This window comes from Myotis brandtii, unplaced genomic scaffold, assembly GCF_000412655.1.
Source record: "Myotis brandtii unplaced genomic scaffold, ASM41265v1 scaffold48, whole genome shotgun sequence".
In the NCBI taxonomy this organism is placed as follows: domain Eukaryota; kingdom Metazoa; phylum Chordata; class Mammalia; order Chiroptera; family Vespertilionidae; genus Myotis; species Myotis brandtii.
This window is the reverse complement of record NW_005368341.1, coordinates 198,338-220,268: the sequence shown is the minus strand read 5'-3', so window position 1 is coordinate 220,268 and position 21,931 is coordinate 198,338. Positions and strand designations below refer to the sequence as shown.

Below are 21,931 nucleotides of genomic sequence, written 5' to 3'. Positions count from 1 at the left end.
TCGCTTCCAGCTGCCTGGCTGCCGGCCGCCATCTTGGCTGACAGTTAATTTGCATATCGCCCTGATTAGCCAATGGGAAGGGTAGCGGTTGTACGCTAATTACCATGTTTCTCTTTTATTAGATAGGATTTTATAGTAGTTAATAGAACAGGAAGAATTCACTCATTTCTTTAAAGCTATATATACATTCTTTTAAAATAAGTTTATTTATGAGGGTGTTATAGTAGAATATTTATGAAGATGTTATTTAATAAGGGCATTAAAAAAATAAATGATAGACTGTAAATCATTTGATCAGTATGGGTAAGTAGTAAAATTCTTATTCTTAGTAAAATAAAAAAGAATGGTCTTTGTGCTTAGTTAACTTTTTCACTATTGAATTCATCACAGAAGAATGATAGTAACAATGATTACTTAAACAGTATTTATTATGTGTCAGGCACAGTTCTTAGCACTGAACATATATTGACTCACTCATACTTCACAACAATATTATGAGTAGGTAATTTTACTATCCTTATTTCACAGATGAGGAAACTTAATCACAGAGAATTTAAATAACTTGCCAAAGAAAGTTATCTGAACCTAGACCCTGTGCTTCAATGACTGGGTTCCAGAAAATTGAATCTCAACAAAAAACAGTCTAATGATAAAAGCTTTGAGAGAAACCCTCCAGATTATAGGTTTTTATGTACATTCTGTTTATCTTTTTTTTTCTCTTTATGCAAATTCAGTAGCTCTTTTGCTCTGGTGCACTAGGACTTGAGGGTAATGGAATGTGAAGGTACTTTGAGATAGTAATAGAGTGTGCAATCTAGTGTCATGCTTTATCTGATATCTGGTAGGTAAAGCTTAAATTTTCAGTCAGTACAATAACACAAGTTTACTTAAGGAGAAATTGAGTAATTTCCTAAAAATATGTGATGTTTAGGGATAAGAGAAAGCAAGAAATTATTGATGAATCAGAAACTTACTGACAATCTGTTATGTAGAGCACAGTGCTAGAAAATATGTCTACAAAAATAAGTCATGAGCCTTACTCCATAGTAACTCCATAGAGGGCAGGATGGGTAACAGTAAAGGATAAATAACCAAGTTCTATAAAATATACAATGGTGTAATGAAGGATAGAAAAAGCAATTGGCAAAATGGGCAAAATAAAATCAGGGGAAACATTCTATGATTCCCCAGTGGCTTTGAACTTTATGCAAAAAGCAACAGGAAGCCAGTAAGAGATTTTAAGCAGCTAAATGGCATGATGATGAAGACAGGATTTATGGTGGGAGACCTATGACCCGCTCCAGAAAGAAAAACCTGATTCCAGTATACCAATATCTCTATTAACTAACTACCTCTGTTCTTCCCAAATAGTTTAATTCTTCTAAACTAGCACACACCCTTCCATTGTTGCAACCCTTACCAAAGCCTCATCTCCCCTGAGTTACAGCAACAGCCTCTTCATTTCTCTTCTCCTTTAATGTTTAGTCTCAATAAAGCAACATGAGTTATTCTTTAAAAATATAACTCAGTTTTGGTCACTTGCCTGCTCAGACCTCCAATAGTTTTTATTGTATTATTTATTTTCCTTTTCCCCTCAAAAAATCTATGATTAAAAGATAGCATTAAATTACTTATTTTTAAGTGCACAGGTAACTTATGACAAATTGCCTGTGGGAGAAAAACAGCTACTCTGAAAGTAACAGCTCAAAGTAAATGTGTGAAAAAAGTAGCCACACCCCAATTTCTGTACCCAAAAAACAAATGCAGATTATGAGAAAGTGAACTTTAAGCGTGATGGTATAATTGCATGAGAATTAGGGTGGCCTTGGATGTTGAGGGATTATATTTTGCATGTGGAGGAGTAAAAGCAATTGTGATCAGAAAGTGGACTGCAGTAAATTAAATTCTTTGTAACATCTCTCATCAAGAGGTACAGCTTATGCCCCTGCCCATTATAACTGCACCGTCATTGTGATTTGCTTTGACCAATAGCCAGTGGCAGAAGTGACACTGTACAAGTTCAAGGGCCTGTCAGCTTGTTTTTGTCCTAATAAAGCAGTGCCTTGAAACAGCCATGTAAGAAAGCTGGTCTAAGGTGGGAGTCCTTATGGAGAAGCATCAACATACCTCAGCAGTCAGTCAGCACCAACTGCAAAATACGGGAAGGAGGCCACCTTGGACCTTCAGTCATAGTCCAACTTCCACAGGTGAGCTCAGGGAAAGCCTGAGCAGGAATTCTCATTGGTTTTGGGTGCAGCCAGTGAGTTTGGAGGTGGCTTGTTACCAGTAATAGTTAAATGACATAGGGCCTGAGAGGTGGGAAGAGAATCTAGAATCAATGAGGTCATGAGAGGACAACGTCTGACAGGAGATAAGCAGAGTCACAAAAAGACAAGGGGCCCACTGATGTAAGAAATGAGGTACCTCTGGGTTATTTTTGTTGTTTTCCTTTATTTTCCTTTCTTTTTTAATTGAATTTATTGGGGTGGCATTGGTTAATAAAATTATACAGGTTTCAGGTGTACAATTCTATAATATATCATCTGTATATTGTATAGTGTGTTTACCACTGCAAGTCAAATAAGTCTCCTTCCATCACCATTTATTCACCCTTTACCTTCTTCTACCTTTAAGTAGTTAAAATTAGTTATTAATTTTAATCATCAAACCTCTGCCCAATTTGATGGAAAGATGTGTTGTTTATCCCTACTGGCTTTTTACTGACCAACACTGATAAAGTGCAAGGCTGTTTTTCTCTTATATTTGCCATTTGAAGTAGTAGTTAACACTTATTAGGAATTTCTATCATTACTAGAGGCTCGGTGCATGTAATTTGTGCACTCGGGGGGTGGAGGTAGAGGTCCCTCAGCCTGGCCTGCGCCCACTCACAATCCAGGAGCCCTTGGGGGATGTCCAACTGATGGCTTAGGCCCACTCTGTGAGGAGTGGGCCTAAGCTGGCAGTCGGACATCCTTATTGCTGCTGTGGAAGTGGGAGAGGCTCCCACTACCACCACTGCACTTGCCAGCCTTGAGCCTGGCTTCTGGTTGAGTGGTGCTCCCCCTGAGGGAGCGCACTGACCACCAGGAGGCAGCTCCTATGTTGAGCATCTGCTCCTTGGTGGTCAGTGCATGTCATGGCCACTGGTTATTCTGTCGTTCAGTCAATTTGCATATTAGCCTTTTATTATATAGGATCATTAAGTGGTAAGTAAATTACTGGTTACTTAACTTTCATCTGAGGCTTCAGCTAAATCTATACTACTTTAAAAAAGAAAACTCTTTCTAAAATTCTATTTCTTTGCTAAGGCATTTTGCTATGCAAAAGAACATGGGCTCAATCCTGAGAGTTTACAAACCCCAAACAAACACACACAGAAGACAGATCACGGTATCTGATGTCAGATTTTTTAAGGCCAAAGTAAAATTGTGATTACTACAAACCAATAGTGAAAAATAACCCACTGCCTTAAATTAAAGAAAAATTTCATCTTTACAACAAATTAAATAGAGAATCTCAATTCAGTTATAGGAAACAAACTCCTGCCAACATTGTTAGATTATCCTAATTGTAAAGTAAGAGACCTTAGATTTAAGCATAATATCCAACCTAATTATATTCCAAACACATTAAATAGCGGAGCATTCTACAGGAAGGAAACTTAGTTGATTTATTGCTTAAATTATGGAAAAACAACTCAGTTATAGGGCGTATTTTTGCATTTAAAAGATCAGCTTTTTCATGTAATGGCTGTGTAATTGGTGTTAAGAAGCAGATTCCAGTTCCAGAGAGTGATTATGCTTCTGAAATTGCATTCTCATCTAGCTCTATACATATGAATTGACATTTTTATTTTGCTTCTTTGTTCCCCTTTGTCTTACCAGTTTCTCCTGGGAGTGCATCCTGAATAAACCCTGTGTATCCTAACCCTTGACCTGGCCTATGATTCTAGGAGAGTTTATGTATATCCTCGATCAATCAAAGTATTAGTCTCAACGATAAACTTTGTAATTTCTCTCTTTCTATTCCTGGTGTTTTGCTCCCTCTCCTCTAATAACAGAGTTAGGTTTTAGGTTCCACAAAAAAACCCAACCTACTGTCATTTGCACAACCTTCACTGGACAGCAGAACCATCCAGGAAGCTTTGTAAAAATGCGATTTTCTGGGACTTACCTTCATAGTTTGTAATTCACTGGGCCAATAGAGAAGACTTAGAAATCTGATTTTACAGCACACTTTTAAGGAGATTCTGATACTGGGGGAACTAGGACACTCTTTACAAAAACAGATCTAGCCTCTCACACAATAAATTGAAAAATGTCTGCATATAATGAATTCACATGCATATGGTAAGATATCTTATATCTATTTACATATGATTTATAAACATCTAATATTATCTCAAGTCCTTCTATCTGTACATGAGGAATTGGTTACTGGATGTTCTTATTAATCCAATACTTTCTAACCATAGTGATAGGACACAGTGGTGTGTTACGATCAGATTTTAGGTACATATAAAACATTGGTTGTTAATGACATTTAAAGTCAGTTACTGGTACTCTTAACCAATAAGTTAGAGTGATTTGCGGTTATCCATAAAATGATATTCCCCTCTATTTGAATTTTTATATGCTTTACCCAGTGGAAGAGGAGAGAGTTGAACCAGAGCCATAGTGCTTTAAGAATAGCATAATACACTCTGAGGGTCCTGGCCGGTCACTGCTCTTGCTACTGCACCATTAATAGCCATGTAAGGATGAACTGTTGTGTCAATTTATTTCCATAGAAATGTAATTGTTTGGTTTCATAAAACTCTGTGAAGCATAAACAGGAGTCCTCTACATGAATGTCCCTATGTTAACTTTTACTAATGGGTAGAAAAAGAAGAAAAGTGGCATAGAAGTTGCAGGCATTTCAAAACTGCTGAGGTTCACTGATTTTCAAAAAAGTACCAAGACAAAATAACAAAACTGTGGTTTTGAAATTGGCACAGAGAGGTGTCAGTACTCTGACACCTGAAATAGAGCACATGGTAATCAGATATGGATGGCATCATTTTTTTTTCCACAGAGGGGAGGAAAATATGAAAACAATATTTGGTTACAGTCTCCTTAAGAAATCAATAAGACAATAGATTTTCTTTTTCCCACTTTCAGCCTAATAGTATTGCTTAGTTTTGTCTCTAACCAACCGATTTGGGGTACAAAATACTCTTGCCTCACCAAATTTACACCTTCAACTGAAACAAGGGCAAATTTGGAAAATCTAAAGTAGAGAAGATTTGGGTTTTCTCATTGATCCAATCCAGGCTCACCAACTTACCACCAGACATTTGGAGTAAGTAGTTCCTGTATTTGTGCTCAGAGATCTAAAATTGCTTTTTTGAGCATCTTTAAGTTGTGATATTTTTTTCTATTACACATAAAATGTTTCTGAGTTCTCTGAATTGCTTCTGTTATACTTCTCTACCTGCCAGAGAATTTACATAGGACTCCTGGGTGCTCTCACAGCCCTTCCCCAATCCTACTCCTTAGAAGACACTGGAGAAATGAAAAAAATAAAACTAAAAAATAAACCAGCACCAGCAAATCTTAATGATCTCTGGAAGCACGGACAAGAATATTTCAGGAAAAAAATAGATGTTTTAAATATTTTAAGGTCATTAACAAGGTTGTAAACTTATGGGGAATGTGGGAGGTAAAAAAAAAGTATTTTTATTATATTCTGTATTCATAGACTCCAATTCTTCTTTTCCCTAGCTGAGCTTTAACTTAATTATAAAACAAAATCTATAGTTGCAGCCAGGCCTAGAGGTAGAGCCTGTACAACTAATCAACTTTAATTCCCTGGGTTCGATTTAATTATAAAACAACATTTGGTGCAGCTGCTAAACACTTACTAGGTGACCAACCACATGGTAACAATACTGGAGGAGTATTTACAGGGCTCCAGTTTTTGCTCTGCTTCTATCAGCTCAATTATAGTTCAATTATATAGAAATTTGAACAGCCTCTAGGATATACAATAACAGAGAATTTTCTTGATTTTATACATCCCTGTAGTTGAGCCAGTTAAAATATTGAGCTGCACTACAACTAATTAATGCCAGGATGTAAAATTTAATGATGAAAGAGATGTCCTAATAAAGGACAATAATGACGAATCCAATATCCATAGTGTACATCTTACCATTTTTTATTCCTTCTTTCTGTGCAATAGATGAAGTGAAACCAGCTTATATGTACTGTGAGTTATCAGTTTGCCTTTTAAGTTATAACATACATCACTCTTCAATATAACCAGGCATAGCTAACTCATTCTTTTGCTTGTTCTTTCATGTTCCACAAGACAACTTAAGAGGTAAATATCTGTGTTACAAAATATTTTACCTGACAAAATTAGAATTAAGCACTGATATTTTTTAAATAGCTGGTTCCTCTAGTATATTTAAGATATACCCAATTTGCACAAACATGCAGGAAGAGCACAGCAGTAAGTGAGATCTGATTTTTCATCTGATAATATTTGGGCAAAAGTTTCACGGGCAATTAACTTTTCAGCTCAGCATTTTTTATTTTATTTTAGCTTGCCCAAATATACCACGTACATGGGATCCGGTTCCTCCCTAGGTCTACAGGAGGATAAAAGAAAATTATTTCAATCGAGGGGAAAAATCAAGAAGTGGTATCAGTAAAGGAGTTACCAATGATGATGCCAAAATAAATATGACCCTCACTGCTTTTACAGCAGCTCAGAAGGAAACACAGAGGGTGCCATCGAATCCAAATGAGGATTTGAAGTGGGTGTATAAGTGCAACAGAATGTGTTTCTTCAGCTTTCTTTTTTCCTAGATGTGAATCTCCTTTTTTTAGGGCAGAACTGGGTAAAAAGCTAACGAGAGGCTGTATCCTAGTTAATTATATCTACAGAGAAAAAACAGAAAAATAGATGACCTTCACTGCAAACTACCGATCAATGATCCCTTTCTTCACCTTCCAACCGCAGGCGCTGGTGTGGATTTTACCTGGTGCTGTCCTGCTTGGCTACCTTGGACTCTGGACAAAGAAGATGCTGTACGTTTCAAAGTCGAAAGGCTAATTTCGCAGTGCTGACAGTGTCTGTCATTCTCTTACCCCAGAGACTATCTTTCTCTACTGAACAGTGACTGCCTCACAGGAGGAAGCAGTCCTGCATGCTGTAAGAAAATGGGATAGGAAGAATTATGATGGTTACCAGATGTCCCAGTGCCCCTGAGGGCGCCAGAATGCTTCCGCGTGTGCTGGAAACAGCATAAACTGTCAGACCACAGGCCCCTGGGGCACGGTGCTCATGCTGCCCTGCTGTGCAGAGTCATAAGATTCGAGAGTGGGAAGGAGCCTTAGAGATGTTCTGAGCCAGGGGTTTTAAACGATGTCTGGGGAAGGTCTGTTTCCTAAGTGTGACCCAGGGATTGCTGAAGAGTAAGCGGATCTCCTTAAAACAGTAGCAGCACTCTTGGAAAGAAAGTAAAATCTTATGTCAGGGCTAACAAGACAGGATATTTTATCAAACAAAACTCAGTTGTAAAAGTCCAAGGCAGTTCAGGAAAAGAACCGTGGAGAATCACCATCCCAGTGGCTGTCTGACATTCCCAGAGGGGAGGCCCTAGAGCTCAGAAGGTTGATGCAGGAACTCGAGGGTGAGATAGGCCCAGTGGCTCTGGAATCGGGAAATTAAATTCTATCACTAAGCTGTAATATCAGGATGTGAAATAAAGGCTACTCAAGACAAGTCAACCAACCCTTATAACGCTTCTCATTTTCTTTGGGGGAAAAATACCACTTAGAAAAATGTTACCTTTTCTCATTATTTTAAAATTTGGCAATTTAATACATTATTGGCCTAATGATGATTTAATTCTTAGTCTGTTTTACCTGTTTTCAAATGAAAAAAAATACTGTGATTGTTCAAAGAACCTCTTTACTGCCACCATTAGGAAGGAAGGAAGAAGGGAGGGAGGGAAGGAGGGAGGGAGGGAGGGAGATGGAAGGAGCTAAGGAAAGAATGAAAGAAGCAGCAGCGATTTCTGTGTTTTTAAATGGAACCAATTATGATGAGAGAAGATGAGAGAGATTTTTATCACAGGGTAAAGCACAGGGTCAAACAGACAATCACAAAAGCAGGACAGATAGGTCTGTCTCACCATCACTGTTGATGCAGACAACCTCCTGAACTTGAGCGCCTGGACCACACTCTTTTCCATTGTCTGGTTCACAGTCTCCAAGCCTCACTGCTTTCCACTCGTAACAGGATGGCTCCTCACAGGGAATGGCTTCCAGTAAGTGAGGGCAGCTCCCAGTGCCCACAGAGCCTCCAGTGGGCTCGTTGGTAATGCGCCGCTTCCTCAGTTTGAAACCTGAATTATTGGGGTAGGAAAATATTTATTGTTACCATCGAGGGTTGAATATTGTAGAAGGCTGAAAAAAAACCAAAAAACCCTGAGTGAAAGGTGGATGAGATTAGGAGGTATAAATCATATCTGCTTTAATCACTGGTATATCCTCAAACTCTAGACCAGTGGTCGGCAAACTGCATCTCGGCAAACTGCGGCTCGAGAGCCACATGCGGCTCTTTGGCCCCTTGAGTGTGGCTCTTCCACAAAATACAGACTTCTGCACATGGGCCACGAAGTTTCAATCGCACTGTACATGTGCGCCCGCACGTGGTATTGCAGGCTAATGTGAGTTTATTAATAATTCATTAAATATACAAATTAATGAATAAACATAATGGCCAAAGAGAAACTTTTGGTGTTAGCTTACTATAATAAAAATAAGGCAAGACATGCCATCTATCTCCCATCACATCCTCAAGGGCTGTAGGTAGGGGGAGGAAGAGAGAGAAAAAGAGAGATCTAGATTGATTTTGCTTGACTTAGAAAGTCTGCAGTTATAAAATATTCAAAGAAACAATGAAATATCAAGCTATTCAGAAATATTCATGACCAGACAAAAGTGCTATTCAAATTCTTCAATACTATCGCATGATTAAATCTGAAAAGGAACTTCTGATAAGTTGGACAGTCCCAGGAAATTGTCTCTTTGAGACTTAGTTGATTTTGAACTCCCTGGAAATTAGAATTAGGGATATAAACCATCTGGACTCTAATGAGTAGTCAAAGTCCTGCTCTGTGCCTTCGTAGCACCTAAGTGTTGCCTTCCTGACAATGTATAACAAAGTTCATGTCTGTTGCTATGTGAGCATGTTGGAATCGCTAGGACACTACCCTTTGAAAGAAAACGGGGAAATTATTTTCATTACCGGATCATGTTAAAATTATCCCACCATGCTTACCACATAACAAGCCACTGCATTTATTCTACTCTTCCTAGAAGTATCATTTGCATCATAAAATCAATAGCATTTTGTTTTTGTTTTTATCTTCAGAGTAATGAGTTCTGTTTACTGGGCACTAGCTACGGGTCAGGCACTGAATTAAGAGCTTTAGGATTATTATCTCATTGAATCTTTAGAGAAAACTTGGGTGGCAGATATTATTACATCCCCCTCAAAGATAAAGGGACAAAGATTTAGATAAGTTAATTAACTTATCTAAACAATATAAGACTGAGTAGGGTTTCCAATCCAGGTCAGCCTGACACCACAGCTAATTATAACCACTGTGCAAAATTGCCTTAGACATTCTCCATCTGTTGTCTAGATTACCAAGTATCTTGCTTACTTCAATTTCAATCTTCTGGTACCATCACCAGACTAGGTTTATTCATCTTTTACAATCAATACCCTTTAGCCATTCTGGAAAATATCACAAATGAATAACTACAAGAGAAACAGAGTAGCCTTTTTAAATAACTCATGGTTTGAAAAAGGAGGAGACCAAGATGGCGGCATAGGTAAACACCGCAGACTGCTGCCACAAACAACCACTTCAAAAATACAACTAAAAGACGGAACGGACATCACCCAGCACAGGAAGGAGGCTGGCTGAGGAGAGACTCTTCAACTAGAAGGAAAAATAACAGCACACCGAGGCTCAGAGGAGGCGCAGTGTGGAAAAAACTCAGGTGCGGAGGTGCGCGCGCAAAGCGGGCTGGTGGCTGAGAGCGCGGTTGTCGTTTTCGGTCAGGGGGGAGTCTCAGACTCTGAGCTCCAGATACGGGCGAATCGCTGGGGACTCGGACCCAAACGGGAGAAGCGGGAGTGTCTGGCATCAGTTGGAAGGCAGCTTTCCCTCCGAGGTTTGCAGCGGTTCCGGGGGTTCTGAGAAGCAGAGCCTCTGGGAACGGGACTGAGAGGGGCCATAACCGCTCCCTCCGCCCGCCCGCCCTGTTGAGCCCGCCCCGCCCAAGCCCTGCGCAGAGCCATTTGCCAGATCGCCTCAGGCAAAGGCTAGATTAGCACCTCCCCAGAGGACAGAAGTTTTCCGCGGCAGACACAGCTGATTCACACAGCCAGTCGGCCTGGTGGTCAAATCCCTCTAGTATTAACTACAACAATCAAGGCTCAACTAGAACAAGACTGCGCACAAAGACCACTAGGGGGTGCACCAAGAAAGCATAAAAAATGCGGAGACAAAAAAACATGACAGAAATGGAGGATATAGAGCTAAAAATCGCAATTTTGAGGGCTTGCAAAAATGTGCTAGAAGCTGTCAATAAACTTGAGGAGAGAGTCACGAAAACTAATGAGACCCTCGATGCTATGATAAAGAACCAACTAGAAATTAAGCATACACGGACTGAAATAAAGAATATTATACAGACACCCAATAGCAGACCAGAGGAGCGCAAGAATCAAGCCAAAGATTTGAAATGCGAAGAAGCAAAAAACACCCAACCGGAAAAGCAAAATGAAAAAAGAATCCGAAAATACGAAGATAGTGTAAGGAGCCTCTGGGACAGCTTCAAGCGTACAAACATCAGAATAATTGGGGTGCCAGAAGATGAGAGACAGCAAGATATTGAAAACCTATTTGAAGAAATAATGGCAGAAAACTTCCCCCACCTGGTGAAAGAAATGGACTTACAGGTCCAAGAAGCGCAGAGAACCCCAAACAAAAGGAATCCAAAGAGGACCACACCAAGACACATCATAATTAAAATGCCAAGAGCAAAAGACAAAGAGAGAATCTTAAAAGCAGCAAGAGAAAGAGACTCAATTACCTACAAGGGAATACCCATACGACTGTCAGCTGATTTCTCAACAGAAACTTTGCAGGCCAGAAGGGAATGGCAAGAAATATTCAAAGTGCTGAATACCAAGAACCTACAACCAAGAATACTTTATCCAGCAAAGCTATCATTCAGAATTGAAGGTCAGATAAAGAGCTTCACAGATAAGGAAAAGCTAAAGGAGTTCATCACCACTAAACCAGTATTATACGAAATGCTGAAAGGTATCCTTTAAGAAGAGGAAGAAGAAAAAGGTAAAGATACAAATTGTGAACAACAAACATGCATCTATCAACAAGTGAATCTAAGAACCAAGTGAATAAATAATCTGATGTACAGAATGAACTGGTGATTATAATGAATCAGGGACATAGAAAGGGAATGGACTGACTATTCTTGGGGGGGAAAGGGAAATGGGAGATGCAGGAAGAGACTGGACAAAAATCGTGCACCTATGGATGAGGACAGTGGGTGGGGAGTGAGGGCGGAGGGTGGGGTGGGAACTGGGAGGAGGGGAGTTATGGGGGGGAAAAAAAGAGGAACAAATGTAACCTGAACAATAAAGATTTAATTTAAAAAAAAAAATAATAAATTAAATAATAAATAACTCATGGTTTGACGCAATAGATGAGAATTCCAAGTATGCCGTGTTAACATTACATACCTTTTTTGCCTTGCTCATTACAGTTTACCTGAACAATAAAGATTTAATTTAAAAAAAAAAATAATAAATAAATAAATAAATAACTCATGGTTTGACGCAATAGATGAGAATTCCAAGTATGCCGTGTTAACATTACATACCTTTTTTGCCTTGCTGGTCATTACAGTTTTCATAAGTACAAGGTCCCCAAGCTGACCAAGGTGAAACCTCACATTCAATTGGACAGGGGATGTGGCACAGCTGTGTGGTGTTAGGAACAGGGCCAGTGCATAATTTCAAATCCACTGGTTTGGAGGCTGTTTGGAGAAAAATACAGAGATTCCTTAAGAATTAGACAAGTTGTTATGCTCAACAGCCTGATTGTTCTGCATGTATGGAGAAGGAAAATGCTTAAAGAAGTGCCAGCAAAACATTATTCCAATGCTTCTCATCTACGTCCTGAGAATAAAAGGAGAAGGAATGGAAAGCAGCAGGATGGTGTAGTACAAGGGGATGGGCTAGAAGTCTTGCAGATTGTTTGTTCACCAGCTTTACCACTAATTAGTCACGCAATTGATAACTTTCCTAGGCAATAAAATAATCCTTAAGGTCAATTTAATCCCTAAAATTCTGCAGTTAGAGTCTAAGAAAGTGGCATCTACTTCATAGGACTGAAATAATAGGAGGGAGACTGCAGCTTTACTACATATGGAAAAATATATATTGTGGTTTCTGGTGGAGCAGTCTCCCTTTCCTTTTGGTCCCAGAGAAGTAACTGGTGGATGTGATGAAGGAAGAGCTCATGCCACCAAATGGGGCATCTCTCTTGACCTCCAGCCGCATGAATCACCAGATACTTTCCAGAACTTTTACTGAAAACATCATCTGCCTATGTGACTCAAATCTCAGAATTGCTAAGAAGGCTAATTTATAATTGTCTATGCTTGTTCATAAGTTAGCCAATAAACTATGGATAAGTACTGCTTGTCCTTGCTTCTCTTCTATGATGATGTTTGCAGTTTGGCTATTATTTACAGCAAATGCATTTGACAGTTAGTGTAAATGACTAAGTGAGAAAGATATTTGCTACATATACAGAAGAAAAGAATCAAGTTTAGGTGTGTACTGTATCCTATATAGCTGTAGTAATTTTGTTGTAAACATTTTAAGAAGTAAATGTCTTGGACAGTATTTTCTTTAATAAAAGCTAAGTTCCTGTTTCTGTCTGATAATTTAGGGCGCCCATACCTGTGGCACCAAGGACGGAAATAAAAGAGGTCTTAGATAATTCTCATTCTCTTTGTGTAAAGAACTATCCAATTCCAATTGCATGGAATTGCATCTAGAAGCTCACAGAAATTAAAATAATTTAAGCTATATTGTCCTAATTTTTAAATAAAAGTACTAACTACATCAGCTTGTAGTTCAACCTCTAAGGCAAACTGTGGGTACTTTCTCATCACTCAGCTTCCTGCACTCACAGTGAAACTCACTCATCAATGCTACCTGAAGGCTCTTACATTACCACCTCTTCTGCCAATCTGACAAAAAACAAACAAAAAACATAGGTAATGTTGATTCATTCACACTGGATAGCTATTGTTGTATTGGCTTTTGTGTTGTTTTTTGTTTGTTTGTTTGTTTGTTTACAATCTAAGGGAAAATAGGTCAGTGCCCTTGACTAAACAGTTAGGTATTGCATGTTTTAAAAATTCTTGTGGCACACCAGTGTGCCTCTAGTGGTAGAAAAATCGCTGGACTATCATTTAAATGATAATTGTGTCTACGTCTCCATTTTTTTTTCAGTTGACTAAAGGTAATTTTAAACATTATATTGTTTTGAAAATCATTATTATAATGGGAGTCCTTTATGCCTGTAACTGTGAGGACTGTTATAGAGCCTGAAAAATTTATTTTATATATAAGGTTGAAAACTAGAAGGGAAATGGGGTTTTATCAAGGGAACAGGTTAAAATATTGTGTTTCTAATTCCTGGCCATTTTCATTATGAGCATAATGTTAGCTTTCAGTGCATTTTGAATGAATCACATAGAATAATCAGTCACAGAAATCTTCTGGAGCTATTACGAGAGAAATGTGTTGAATAAAGGCTTGAGGAAGTATTGCTTAAAGCAAAATACTCTTGAGATCTTCTCAGCTGCTAAACTACTCAAGTCAACACTGAGATAATATAGTTCTTGAAAAAGAACCTCCATTTTATAGATGTCTTTATAGAATATATATAAAAGTTATTTCATTAATCAAAGAAACACAGGAAGAGAGTACATATTTCTGTATGATTCTATTCCTTTGGTGATTTTCATTATAGGTTTTTCTTGTGAATAGGGTACATATTGACTAATGTAAATCGCAGATACTAGCTGAGCTCCTCAAAAACTATAAGTCAATTACATTTTTTTGCAATTGCCTAAGGGTTATTTGGAATAAGTGTGATTCAATGAATGAGGTAAAGGACAGGCCCTGGAGACCTTGCTGAATCCCAGTTTAATTTGTGGATAAAATTCCTGTAGTTCTGTATTACATAATGTAGTGTTATTACTGATCATATATTCTCAAAAACTAAGATTTGAATTTTCTAGAATAGCCTATTCATTATTCATTATAATTGTACTACCTAAGGAATTGTTCATCCAATACAGGCTCCAAAGAAATACGTTCGATTTTTTTAAAAGTCTTATTGTTGATCTCTTAAAAATAAAGGATAAATGCTATTGTTCTCATTGGACTTAAAGGGTATTCAATTATATTTACTTTGCATGCTTCATGGGGTTACAAAAGAATGTTTGAACTTTCCAAAACTGGCTAAACAAACAAAAAAATAAGACGTGCATTTTTGCAGGTCCAAAATATGTTTGTACTCTTATGTTTGTAGCATTACAAATGGGAAAAAAATCATTATAGGAAGCAAACTTAAGACTTCTTTACAGCAATGTGGCCAATGAGGCATTCTGAAAATATATCATGTATAACCCCTAAGAACAGCTAATGTATTATTTTAAAATTTGAACATTTTCTTTTTTTAAAATTCTTTGATTAATAACTTTATTAAGTTATTACATATGTGTCCATTACCCCCACACCCCCACTCATGCCCTCACCCCCCTATTGTCTGTGTCCATTGGTTAGGCCTATATACTTGCATATAAGTCCTTTGGTTGATCTCTCCCCCTTCCCCCACCCTCCCCTACCTTCCCTCTGAGGTTTGACGGTCTGATCAATGCTTCTCTGTCTCTGGATCTGTTTTTGTTCATCAGTTTATGTTGTTCATTATATTCCATAAATGAGTGAGATCATGTGATATTTATCTTTCTCTGACTGGCTTATTTCACTTAGCATAATGCTCTCCAGTTCCATCCATGCTGTTGGAAGTGCTTCTTATTGTTTTGATTTTTGAATCATTTAAATGTGTTTTCTATTTAAAAAAAAACAAACACAAATTAATACAAGATTCCTGATCTTGTTCCAAATATTCAACAACAAAAACACATAGTTATCAATAGCATGATGAATAATCATACACCTCACAGTTGTTAATATTTTGCCATATTTGCTTCATCTATTTTTTGCTAAAATAAGATAAATAACACACATTATGCATTTTACAATACTTCAGAGCAGCGGTTGCCCACCGGTGGTCTGCAGACCACTGGTGGTCCATGAGGTCCAAAAGGTTGGCGAATGCTGCTTTAGAGGTAATGCTGTGTGCTTCATATTGCTTCACATCACATCAGTAGTCATGTAATGTCTGTCCTATTATTAGTGATGCTAAAATTGATCACTGGGTTAAAGTTGAATTTTTTGATTGGGTTGTTTATCTTCCTTTTGTTAAGTTGTATGAGTTCCCTATAAATGTTGGAGATTAAAACCTTATTGGTGATAACATTTGCAAATATGTTCTCCCATGCAGTGGGCTTTCTTATTTTTTTGTTGATGGTTTCCTTTGCTGTGCAAAAGCTTTTTATTTTGATATAGTCCCATTTGTTTATTTTCTCCTTAGTTTCCATTGCCCTAGGAGTAGTACCAGTGAAGAAATTGCTTCGGCATATGTCTGAGAGTTTGCTGCTTGTGGATTCCTCTAGTATTTTTATGGTTTCCCATCTTATGTTTAAGTCCTTTATCCATTTTGAGTTTATTTTTGTGTATGGTGTAAGTTGGTGGTCTAGTTTCATTTTTTTGCATGTATCTGTCCAATTTTCCCAACACCATTTATTGAAGAGGCTGTCTTGACTCCATTGTATGTTCATGCATCCTTTGTTGAATATTTATTGAGCATAGTGGTTTGGGTCGATTTCTGGGTTCTATATTCTATTCCATTGATCTATATGTCTGTTCTTGTGCCAGTACCAGGCTGTTTTGAGAACAGTGGCTTTGTAATACAGCTTGATATCTGGTGGTGAGATCCCACCTACTTTGTTCTTCTTTCTCAGGATTGCTGCAGCTATTCAGGGTCTTCTTTTATTCCAGACAAATTTTTGGAAGGTTCGTTCTAGGTCTGTGAAATATGCCATTGGTATTTTAATGGGGGAGTGCATTGAATCTATAGATTGCTTTGGGTAGTATGGACATCTTGATGATGAACATTTTCTTACATAATTGTAGATTCACATAAAATTGTAACTTCACAGAGATTCTATATACCCTTTACTCAATTTCTCCCAATGTTAAGATCTTAAAAATATATTGCACAATGTCATAGCCAGAATATTGACATCAGTACAGTCTAGCTTCTCTCCAAAGTTCAGAGTCATCTAATGGCTTATTTACTATATAATGTGCAAGCGTTTTTCTGTTTCAAGCATGAGAATTAGGAAAAATCATATATCTGCTATCTTCCTGGAAGCAGAAGTCTATATATTATTATTTTTTAGAGCTTTAAAACTACTCTCTATGATACAATAGTAATATATATATATATACACTCTCTAATGTATACTGATCCGGTCACAGAACTTCTTTAATTATCAAGGGCAAAGGAAGGCATTTTTTAGACAGAAAATGAGAATTTTAACTATGAAAGGCTATTTGACCTCTGATTACCCTTCACCAACCTACATATTATATAGTCTTGTATTTTTTTTCTCATTTAGTATTCATTTGGGTCTGGATCTTAACATTTTAAAGTAATCCCTTTATATAAATAGGATAAGGATGTGTAACTTCTGAGCCATTGGAAACAGTACAATAACAACAAAACTGTTGCAATAAAGTCAAACTAAGGGAAGAAATGAGGAACAAAAAAAACACAGAAAAAGTAGAACAAAGGGAATAAAATAAGATGGGAGAAATGAATGCAAAAGACTAACTTTAACCACTAAAAGCCAGAGATGATCAGACTAAATGAAAAAAAATCAAATTTAAAATGACACATTAAATCCACTAGTTTGTCAACGATTTAAAAATCTGATAATACCAAGTACGGGAGAAGATGTGAGAAACACTATTGGTAAAAACCTAAGTTATTTTAAACATTATTTTTAAAAATTGGAATTATCTCAAATGGTTGAAGATGTGCATAGTTCCAGGTATATAACCTGGAAAAACTATCAGACATTTACCTCAGGAACTATTTGTATGGACTATCACTGAAATATTGTTTATAAATGCAAATATCTAGAAACAACTCATGTCCAACAAAAAGGGAATGGGTATTAAGCTATGGATGTCAGTACTATGTAATGTTATACAGATGTGGAAGTAAATGAGCTTGAGCACCTGCCTCAATATGGTGAAACCCACAAATATATCAAAGAATGAAGGAAGTCAGAGAATACTATATACTAAAGTATACCATTGATATACAGTTTTAAAAATCAAGCAGTATCATTCTGCTTTGGAATAAATACATAAGTCTAGGAATGAAGAGAGTGGCCACAACTGTCTGGGAACTGGCCTGAGTGCCAGCGAGGCCCTGTGTTTTCAGCAGCGGGCCTGGCCCTCAGAGCTATGCCTGGCTTTCTCCTGTTGGACATAAACAATTTCACAGACATGAAATCAGACAAGGTCATTCTGTGCTGTGATGGAGACAAAAAAGACTACTTCATAATTTGTCTAAGTCAAAACACAGTGAAAAGCACAAAAACTGTCAAATAGTCCCCTCTCCCAGCTAACATGAATGAGTTCAGCTTCTTTACCAACTACAGCTTTGGTCCTCCTCTAGTCTGACCTTCCAATAAGGTGTATGAAGATGCCTGGTCACAGAGTTATCCTTCCTGCCTTAGGGCAAAGTGCACTTACTTGAACCTTCCTAAGCCCAAGTCCTATAAGAAGTCCTTTAGGGCACAGCTACTGAGACACCCAAGATGCCTGTGCTGTGCACTGCCCCTGCCTGCAATGAGGAATAAACCCGATTAGTTCAACTACAGATGTGTTCCTGGTGGTCTCTGGCTGAAGAGGAAGAACAAGTCAAGCACATAAAGAAAAGCAGGGAATGTTAAACATAAACTTTAGACTAGGAATTCCACTTGTGGACAGAGTAGGCTCTGATTTATTTACTAACAAATGCTTGTTGGTTTATACTGTGCTGGGCAATGTTATGATGTTCTAAGTACTTAACATATATTAATTCATTTAATTCTTACAAAATCCTTTGGGGTAGGTATTCAATTATCCCCATTTGGTGGGGAGGGATAATTATCCCCAAATTGAAAAAACTAAGTATGTAGAGGTTAAGTAACTTGCCCCAAGTCACACAGCTAGGAGAGTAAAGATTTTGGACTCATATCTACACAGTTTGGTTCCATAATCTTCAACTATACCTCAAACTAACTACTACTCCATGTGATCTTGGAAGGACATGTGAAGGGGTATCAATAATATGTAATGTCTATGTAAACAAACAGATGCACACACACATGCAAATACATTTGATGTAGGTGAGAATGAGTTAAAATATAATTAATGGGGGTTATTAATATAGTGTATGCCACATTAACATAAGATAATGAGGCTATCAAGATAATTCAACATCAACCCTACTGGCCTATCAGTGAAAATTATTCTGACTTTTGTGTTCCAGTTAAAAATGGAAACTACATTTTCATTCTACCAGATATCAAGAGTTAGCTGTCCAATCAAAGTGGGAGGTTCTGCACTTATATGATAATAATCATAGCAAATATTTATATTGAATTTATTTAATACATTATTTTAATCCTCACAGCAATCTCATGAAGTAGGTACAATTGTAATCCCAAATTTAAAGATGAGAAAACTGAAGCACAGAGAGATCAAGTAACTTGCCTAAGGTCACACAGCTAATTAGTGGCAGTTGGGATTTAACTTCAGAAACCATGCTGTTATCCACTCTACTATACTATGATAGGACAATCAAGAAAAGCCACACTCTTCTCTCATGCCTTACCCCGAGTCTCTTCTCTATTATACAATTGGTGGCTTAATTAGAACATGTACTAAATTTTAAGACAGTATTTGGTTATTGGTGTGTGTGTGTGTGTGTGTGTGTGTGTGTGTGTGTGTGTGTGTGTGTGTTGGGGAGTGCAGGGGATTGGTTGCAGCAATAACTGAATGTGACATTCATCTGGAAAATAAATACTCAGTATTTTAATAAGAAACAGTTTAGATTCTCATCTACTTTAATATCAAATTTGTAAATGAAATAATTTTTGTTCTAGCGCCTAAAAAATATACCATGTATATTTTAACTACTTTTATCATGAAACTATACATCTAGATTTTCAGAATTGTTTAAACCGAGATCTCATACCCAATCTACTTCAGATCTATTTGTAAAATGATAGGCCTTTTCTGTACTCATGCAAAAGATATATTAGGGTTCAAAGGTTGAGAGAAATGCAATATGTTTAATAATTTATTCGTCCATTTAGCAAAACAGCTGAGCATTTTAGGCACTCAAAACCTCCTGATAATATATTTACTTCCACTGCCTTACCTGAAAATCTACCTTTTTCTTGAAATAGTATTTTTTTTCATTGAACAGACATTTGATTGCTAACACACAATTACAAGAAAATTCTCTTGGATTTAAATCTTAATTTCTGTGTAGGCATTGAGCAAATGTTATCATTAAGCCCAAGGTGCCTGATAACAAAGATATTCCAAAGACCTAAAGTAAAATCAGTTAAAAATGCTTTGCAACTCCTATTGTTCAGTTAGTTACAACAAACATTAAATGCCTACACTATTCAAAGTCCTGCCCTGGTGTTAAGGATTATATGCCAAAGGGTACTATGGGATCAATGGCAATGGCAATGGTGATTTTGTTTTTGTTTTTATTTTATACCTTATTACAATTGTGTGGTAGCTTTTAAGGTATTTTTAGCCAAATTCATTTTAATTCCAAGCTTTTATTTGATGGTTTACACAACACCCCTTTTACACATCAGGTAGAGGAGCTATACATTCATTCCCAGGAATTGATGTCAAGCCCATAATAAAAGCCTTTATTTTGAAAATTAATTAAATTCTACATGTATCAGTAATTACTTGAAATTTTTTGAAAATGCTCTTGTACTCAAATTTATTCCCAGAAATTTCTTTTCTCTTGTCTTTCTCAGGCTGTTATATTTAATGGGAACATAAAACCCATCATGTTCTTTCTACAGGGTATTGTTTTCAAGATAATACACTTATTCTTTAATCAATTTTATAACCATATTTAAAACAATGATTGAGAATTAGCTTTCAGTATTTAATTTGCTTCAAAACTCACTGCCAGTCCTTTCTGGCTATGATTAACTCATTTTCAAGCTATTGTTTTTGATTAATCTTTTCTTCTTTTAACTCAAGACATTATACACTTTATTTTGGAAGCACACATGCACAGTCCTGGAGTTCATTTTCTGCATCATAATTAATGTCTTTAGTACCCAACAGACTCATCACTGCTTCCGTGCAGTTCGTGAATTGATAGCCTGACCAGTCATCCCAGGCCGTCCTGCTTGATGTCAGCTTGCTTCCTTCCACTTTGTGCTTGCTGCCTGCATAACCTCCTGAATTGTGCTGAGGTCACAAATCAAAGCATTTGACTGAGGTCACAAACCAGCTTTTAAGGTTGTCTTTTTTCTTCTTACATTAGACTATTTCAGAGCTAAGCTGTTTCAATGATCCCTGTGTTTGGAATTATGGTATTTTTACACAGGCCTCTTGATTTTTCTGGTTAGTCTTTTGGTTATAAGAAGTCTAGGTTTGCTCTATTTTGGTTTATAGTCAAGTGGGAGTTATACCAGATACATTTCGTAATTTTGGATGAGGTTCTTCCCAAATATTCTTTTATGTCCAGATTAAATCCAAAAGAGAGCATTCCTCTTCCTTTTCTATATGTGTGTATATATATCTACACTAATAAAAGACAAACATGCAAATGGACCGTACCTTTGCTATGCCCTAAGCCATGCCCACCAGGCAATCAGAGCGACTATATGCAAATTAACCCAACCAAGATGGCGGCCGGCAGTCACGGAGCTGGAGCAAGCAGGAGGCTTGGTTGCCCCAATGATGGAGGAAGCCAAGATTCCCAGTTGCCACGTCAGGCTCTAAGCTCCACTCAAAGCAACAAAGTTTCAATTATAGAAGGTAAATAAACCCCAGATACCTGCTTTCAGCTGGCCAAGGCCACGGAGCTGGAGCAAGCAGGAGGCTTGGTTGCCCCAATGATGGAGGAAGCCAAGATTCCCAGTTGCCACGTCAGGCTCTAAGCTCCACTCAAAGCAACAAAGTTTCAATTATAGAAGGTAAATAAACCCCAGATACCTGCTTTCAGCTGGCCAAGGCCACGGAGCTGGAGCAAGCAGGAGGCTTGGTTGCCCCAATGATGGAGGAAGCCAAGATTCCCAGTTGCCACGTCAGGCTCTAAGCTCCACTCAAAGCAACAAAGTTTCAATTATAGAAGGTAAATAAACCCCAGATACCTGCTTTCAGCTGGCCAAGGCCACGGAGCTGGAGCAAGCAGGAGGCTTGGTTGCCCCAATGATGGAGGAAGCCAAGATTCCCAGTTGCCACGTCAGGCTCTAAGCTCCACTCAAAGCAACAAAGTTTCAATTATAGAAGGTAAATAAACCCCAGATACCTGCTTTCAGCTGGCCAAGGCCACGGAGCTGGAGCAAGCAGGAGGCTT

General features: G+C 37.7%; 1 protein-coding gene across 1 annotated transcript in view; it reads right to left on the bottom strand.

Moving 5' to 3' along the window:
* THSD7A (thrombospondin, type I, domain containing 7A) overlaps positions 1-21,931 on the bottom strand; it is a 209,454-nt gene that overhangs the window by 132,770 nt on the left and 54,753 nt on the right. The window contains exons 5-6 of the mRNA XM_014547652.1: positions 11,979-12,134; positions 8,186-8,398 (exon numbers count right to left, since the gene is read on the bottom strand). Of these exons, the coding sequence (XP_014403138.1) occupies positions 8,186-8,398; positions 11,979-12,134 (369 nt within the window). The remainder of the gene's footprint in view (positions 1-8,185; positions 8,399-11,978; positions 12,135-21,931) is intronic.